The sequence below is a fragment of the Mastomys coucha genome, unplaced genomic scaffold (genome assembly GCF_008632895.1).
Source record: "Mastomys coucha isolate ucsf_1 unplaced genomic scaffold, UCSF_Mcou_1 pScaffold5, whole genome shotgun sequence".
NCBI classification, from domain to species: domain Eukaryota; kingdom Metazoa; phylum Chordata; class Mammalia; order Rodentia; family Muridae; genus Mastomys; species Mastomys coucha.
The window spans coordinates 82,897,912-82,904,394 of NW_022196911.1; the positions used below are offsets into that span (position 1 = coordinate 82,897,912).

Genomic DNA, 6,483 nt, shown 5'->3' on the forward strand with positions numbered 1-6,483 from the left:
TGTGTGCATGTGTGTGTGTCCACAGATACTTGAGTTACCCAGAAGGTATCAGATCCACTGAGCCATCTCTGGGGCCCTCGTTTGAACTCTTGTGCTATGTAAAATTCAGGATGTCTGGTTAAAAATTTAACTTACTTATTTTTGAGTCAGCTTCACATAGTTCATGTAGGCTTTGAATTAGCTATCTAAGTTGAGGATAACCTCAAATTCTTGATCATTGTCAACCTATAGAATGCTAGTATTAATGGTATGTGCCACCATATCCAGCTTAAATATTCTGTGTGTGATATGGCAAGTGTGCTATGATCAGAGGACAATCTCAGGAGTTGGTTCTCTCCTTCCACCACATAGGTCCCAAGGATCAGACTCAAAGAGTTAGGCTTGGAGGCAAAGAATATTTACCTGCTGAGCCTTCTTTGCTTTTCAGGTTTAGAGACAGGATTTCCTTTGGCATCGCCCTACGCATCCCTCAGTTGGCCTAGCACTCACAGAGATCTGACTGCACTGCCTCCTGAGTGATGTCATTGAAGACTTGTGCCACTGTGTCCTTCTCTACTTTGTTTTACTTCATAGCCCAGGTTGGCCTGGAACTCATGATATAGCCCAAGAAAATCTTGACCTCTCAGCAATTCTCTTGCCTCAACCTCCTGAGTAGTAGGGTTACAGAGAGCATGAACAACCATGTCCAGCGATACTTTTAGTGTAAACACAGTTCAAACTTCACATGAGACATACTTAAAATAAAAATGATTTATGTGGGGGATGAAGTTCAAATTGGATTGCAAGTTCTATATTATCACTGGCGGACCCAAAAGAGATGTAACCGTTTCTGCCTTCACCATCACACCTTACCTCTCTGGTGTGGGTGGAAGAGGGGGAGGTGTCAGTAACCGAGGCTGGACCTGAGAGGCCTCTTTCTTCTTAAACAACCATTTGGCTTTGGCTTTTAGCTTTCTTCTTCGCTGTTTGAACTTGGGCATGATTTCTGTAGAGAGAAATTTGAAGTTGAAAAATTATATTTTATGTAGATGGGTGCCTTGCCTGCTGGTATGTCTGTCTTTGCATGCCTGGCACCTGAGGAGGCCAGAAGAGAGCATCATATCCATTGAAACTGGAGCTACAGATAGTTGTGAGCTGCTATGGGTGCTCAGAATTGAACCTAAGTCCTCTAGAAGAGCAGCTAGTGCTCTTAACTACAGAGCCATTTCTTTAGTACCTAAATTGTATGTTTTCTTAAATAATAATGTATGCATATAGAAAATGTATAAAACTTCAGTATATAGTTCAATATCTTATGATATAGAAACTTTATATATTCCTGAATATATCATCTTGGACTTATTTATTTATTTATTTATTTATTTATTTAATGTATGAGTGCTCTGCTGCATATGCATCCACCTGCCTGAAGAGGGCATGAGATCTGATTATAGATATTTGTGAGCCACCATGTGGTTGCTGGGAATTGAACTCAAGACCTCTGGAAGAGCAGCCAGTGCTCTTAACTGATGAGCCTTCTCACCAGCCCCCATCTTGGTGGTTTTATATTTATTTTAAGGTTTTTCTCCAGCCTTGGCTAAGAAACAAGTTGTAGTTGTGGGTATGGTGGTAGAGACCTGTAATCCCAGCATTGGGGACTGGGATTTGAAGCAGAAGGAGGACTGTGGATTGAAGAACATCTTAAGATATATAAGTGATCCTGTATCCAAGACATCTAAAATCTGAGGTATAGTATATACACCTGTACTTGTTGGGTATGGGGGTCCCTGAAATGAGGGTCCTCGAAGCTAGGTGGGTAAGGATTTGGTGGTGACAAACAGAAACAAACACAGAGGCAGTTTGAATCTGAGTGTATTTTGCACCTCTCAAACAGGGAATTTTATACATTAAAAACCAAATATTATGGGGCTGAAGAGATGGCTCAGTGGTTAAGAGTACTGACTACTATTCTGAAGGTTCTGAGTTCAAATTCCAGCAACCACACGGTGGCTCACAACCATCTATAATGAGATCTGATGCTCACTTTCTGGTGTGTCTGAAGACAGCTACAGTGTACTTACATATAATAATAAATAAATCTTTAAAAAAAAAAAAAAAAAAAAAGGAAAAGAAAAAAACCAAACATTAAATCTCTTAGAAACTATATCCAGTGAAACAATCACAGATACCAACAAAAATCATTTGGCACCATAAAGCACAAAAATACTTAGAGCTGGGCGGTGGTGGTGCAGGCCTTTAATCCCAGCACTTGGGAGGCAGAGGCAGGTGGATTTCTGAGTTCAAGGCCAACCTGGTCTACAGAGTGAGTCCAGGACAGCCAGGGGTATACAGAGAAACCCGATCTTGAAAAAACAAAAAAAAAGCAAAACAAAAAATTTCTTAGAAAATGTATCCAGTGATACAGTCACAAACAGAACAGGTAACATCATTATGAATATAAACATCAAAATATAACAATTCTAAAAGGATGTATTCAGTGGGGCAGTCGTCTAAGGCTAGTGGCATATTTCCAAGAGCAGATTAATAAATCTTTATGGTCAGTGCTCTTAACTGCTGAGCTAACTTTTCAGCCCCATGTGGTTAATTATTATTTAACATCTAATGTCTGATTTTTTTATAAATTTTCAATGCATAAATTTAAACTATTTTAATTCTTTTGAATTAAGGCTTTTTTTTTTAACCATATACCAAAACCCACTTCCTATGACACGCATGTAGCCATATGAAAATTTATTGTTGGGAAAGTTTTTATCTATCATAATAACTTTGTAAGTGATTGAAAAAGTATAGCATTTGGTTTCCCTGGGAATAAGATCATGTTAGTGACCCCATCTCAAGGGATGGTTTCTTACCCATTATTCTTGCTTAAGATCTTGGCCTAGGTTACCAGGAACATGTAAATAAGAAAAGGAATAAGAGAAAACAAAACAGATAGATTGTCATGAGAACTACAGCTCAATAATTTTTCTCCGGTGAAGAGTTCCAGGAGGCCTCCTCCTTTTGAGATCAGTTGCCTCAGTCTGTGGAAGTTGTCCCACAGATCCTACTGGAGGTGGTGTGGCACGTACTTACTTCTTGGAAGGTGGAGACGGGTAGATCAGATATCCATCTGCCTCTCAAGTGCTGGGATTATAGGTGTGCGCCACCACCGCCCAGCCCAAAACATAAATATTTTAAATACTATTGTTTCAAAATACCTGTCTTGCTGGGCGGGATCTCTGAGTTCGAGGCCAGCCTGGTCTACAGAGTGAGTTCCAGGACAGCCAAGGCTACACAGAGAAACCCTGTCTCGAAAACAAAAAACAAAAAAAAAGCAGGAGAAAAAAATTTATGTTTTATATTTAAACATATTTAAATATATATTCTTATCTGAAAAAAATAAAAATTAAAAAAGTCTGGGTTAATTGTTGATACACAATAAGTAGTCTTCTTCATGAGTTGACACTGCTGGCTCTTTAAGAACTTCATCAGTTATATGGAAAGTTCTTTGGCTAGGCACTTCTAAAACTGTAGCAGCAACAGCATAAATGACAGATGTCATTTCATCATCAGCGTTCTAAAACACATTTTTTACATCCACCTCTAGTCAATTTAATTTCAATCACCAATTCAGTTGGTTCACCTTGAATACTGTAGTATGATGACTGCCATTGTCCTATGGTCAATTTCGTTTTATGTTGTGAAGCATTGCCCCCCCCCCCCCCCCGACCCCACCTGGTTCTTTCCTGGGTCTTTCTCAGAGTAACCACAGGTCCTTAGTCTTAGTCTTACCCAGCACACTACTAGACATATAGTAAAAAGGGTATACTTTTTTTTTTTTTTTTTTTTTTTTTTTTTTTTTTTTTTTTTTTTTTTTTTTGGTTTTTCGAGACAGGGTTTCTCTGTGTAGCCCTGGCTGTCCTGGAAGTCTGTAGACCAGGCTGGCCTTGAACTCAGAAATCCGCCTGCCTTTGCCTCCCAAGTGCTGGGATTAAAGGCGTGTGCCACCAATGCCCGCAAGGATATACTTTTAAAGTAGATGTCAGAAGTAACTTTGCATCATGGAACATTGTAAAACTACCTGACATAAAATATTTCTCCACTAGCTTCAATGTGCTGAAGAATAGCGGGGGAGATTATGTGTTGAAATACATATTCTGATAGGAAATTTGGGTAGATTCCTATAATTTGCATTCGTCACTAGGAACCAGAGAAGCCAATTACAGCTAGTTGGCGGGGCTCCCTTTGAAAGGCAAAAAGTTAGGAAAAAGACTGAGCAAAAGGCAATCCCTTCAAAACATATATTGCAGTGTTAAGTAAAAATGTGGCTCGGATGTCAGCGGAGCTCTTGATCCGCCCCAAACCTTTCCTTTCCTGCTCCATCTCCCTTCGCTGTCCAGCTCAAGACCCCACCTCCATCAGTCATAAGAACCCAACCATCAACAGTCCGAGTAACGGAAGACAGGACCAGGTAACAATGAGAAAAAACGTCGTCGCACTTACTAGTCTAAGAGCCTGGGGGTTAGACGAAGTTCGAGCCTAAGCCTCTTCCACACCATAAAGAAAATTTCAAAATTCAATCTTTGCCGAGGAGCGACCAATCGTAGACGTGGTCTCTACAGGGTTCGTCGTCTTGAACGGATCAAAGCACAGCTTGGACTACGATTGGTCGAGAGAGCATCACATCCTGGCCAATCGGAACTGAGGCGCTTCTTGTATGACTAAGGGGAGGCGGGCCAGAAGGGGCGGGGAAGCCGGAGAGAAAAGAAGGTGTGTCATGTCGCCTAGGCCGGCTGTGGAAGCTTTTATGTCATTGGCTGTTGCTGCTTCCGATTGCGCCAATCGCAAACTCTTTTCCAAGTATGAACTTGAAAGTAGGGAGCACAAAGCAGCCAGTGAAAAAAATCACATATCCAGAAGCCAATCCTCCTGCAGCGTTTTGTGTCTTTACCCAACAGGAAAGTGCCTTTCATGAGGAGGGGCGTTACCCAGGCGCCAATGGGCGGGCGCCGATGGAACGGACGAGCCAATGAGCGCGAGACGTTGAGTGACAGCTGTCCAATAGAGGCCCTCAGTGCTAGTACGGCTTGCAGCTTAAGCGCCTCCGCGGTCTGAGGAATGTCAACTATTCAATATGGAGGCGGAGGTCGATAAGCTGGAACTGATGGTGAGTGGAGAGTGAAGGAAACCTACTGGGTAATTAATGTTCTCCACCGATGCCCTAGAAGGTGAGGCGAAATTTGGAGTCTCCTGAAACTGGTCTGTGGAGGCTGGAACCCTAATTGAGTTCCCTCCTTCTGCACCGATGGGAGCTACCGCCGCCTTGGTCTCTTAACCGCCGCGGGGGAAGGGGTTACATCCGGGGAACTCGTGAGGGAAATGGCGGGAGAGGTTGAGGGTGTGGGGCCTTTGTAATTTCCTGGTCCTGGCTTTCACCGCCATCGGCTCCAGGAGCCGCGCCAGGCACAGATACCGCCTCACCTATTTCTACCTTCCTTGCCCAAGCGTGACTGGAACGGTCTTTAAAAGCTCCAAGGCGGAGAGAGGTCGTTCACGTTTCCCGAAAAGGGGGATGGAGGATGAGGTGGGGTAGAAGTCTATGGGCGCGGAGAAATTCTGGTCCACTGTGTGCCTACTCGCAGGCGAGCTGGGACAGTCCGAAAGAGGATGCTAGACTTGCACGAGAAACTTGGCCACCGTCCCGCAGAGCTGGCTCCGTGCGGCTCGGAGCTGGCGTGGGAGAGGAGCCGCTGGGGGGGACCGAGCCTGGAGCTCCTTCCCGGAGCGCGAGAGGCGTTGCGCCAGGCCCAGCTGTCTGCTTTCCAGATGCCCGCTTTGCTCTGTGCAAGGAGAACCCGGGAAGAAGAACCTCAGCGGCTGCGGGCGAGGCTGGCGTGCACTGGGCGTCCAGCCGAGGGGCCTTGTCGTTTTCCACCAGCGTTCTCTTTATTCCCGCCCTCCCATCCTTGCACTGCCCGCTAGATCGCCGCGCCTTTTTTCTTAGTCTTCTTGTTCTGTCTTCAGGCTTCTTTTGCATGATCACTTTTCTTCCAGCTTGATCATCGGACCACTCCCTCTCCTTTTTGAAAAAAAAAAAAAAACAAGATTAATATTAAAAAGGGAAACACCCCTGCAATCTGCCCTTCTTCCCTCTGCTTAGGTATCCGTTGTGTCTGAGCTACTCTCTCCAAGGAAAATCTTGAGTCTGTAACTTCTGCTTTGGAAAAGACTTTGGGGTGATCCTGAAGATAGAGAGTACCACCACCCCGCCTCCCCCATTCCCACCCCAGAAGATGTGAGGCCTCAGTTTCTTTTTTCTTGCGTTAATGAATTCAGGTGTTTCAAACACATTTTATTAGAAAGATTTCTCATTGCGTTTAACTTTGTATTTCAAAACTTTCTTCGTGGAGAGAGTGTGGGGATTGGGGGGTGGGGGGAGGTGAGGCGAAGAATTTTCTGCAGCTTTCCAGATCTTGAAAAATGAGTATTTGACTTAAGGATTTT

General features: G+C 43.8%; 2 protein-coding genes across 4 annotated transcripts in view; one reads left to right on the forward strand and one right to left on the reverse strand.

The window, feature by feature from the left end:
- Prr11 (proline rich 11) overlaps positions 1-4,790 on the reverse strand; it is a 22,390-nt gene extending 17,600 nt beyond the window's left edge. For both annotated transcript variants that reach the window (XM_031352076.1, XM_031352075.1), the window contains exons 1-2: positions 4,483-4,790; positions 853-985 (exon numbers count right to left, since the gene is read on the reverse strand). In XM_031352076.1, coding sequence (XP_031207936.1) covers positions 853-980 — 128 coding nt within the window. In that variant the 5' untranslated portion in view covers positions 981-985; positions 4,483-4,790. The remainder of the gene's footprint in view (positions 1-852; positions 986-4,482) is intronic.
- Positions 4,791-4,878: 88 nt separating this feature from the next.
- Positions 4,879-6,483, forward strand: part of Ska2 (spindle and kinetochore associated complex subunit 2) — a 19,161-nt gene continuing 17,556 nt past the window's right edge. The window contains exons 1-2 of one of the 2 annotated variants that reach the window (XM_031352077.1): positions 4,879-5,146; positions 5,622-6,060. In XM_031352077.1, coding sequence (XP_031207937.1) covers positions 5,114-5,146; positions 5,622-6,038 — 450 coding nt within the window. In that variant the 5' untranslated portion in view covers positions 4,879-5,113 and the 3' untranslated portion in view covers positions 6,039-6,060. Of the gene's footprint in view, positions 5,147-5,621; positions 6,061-6,483 lie in introns of those variants that run through there. The other variant, XM_031352078.1, reaches the window with a different exon arrangement.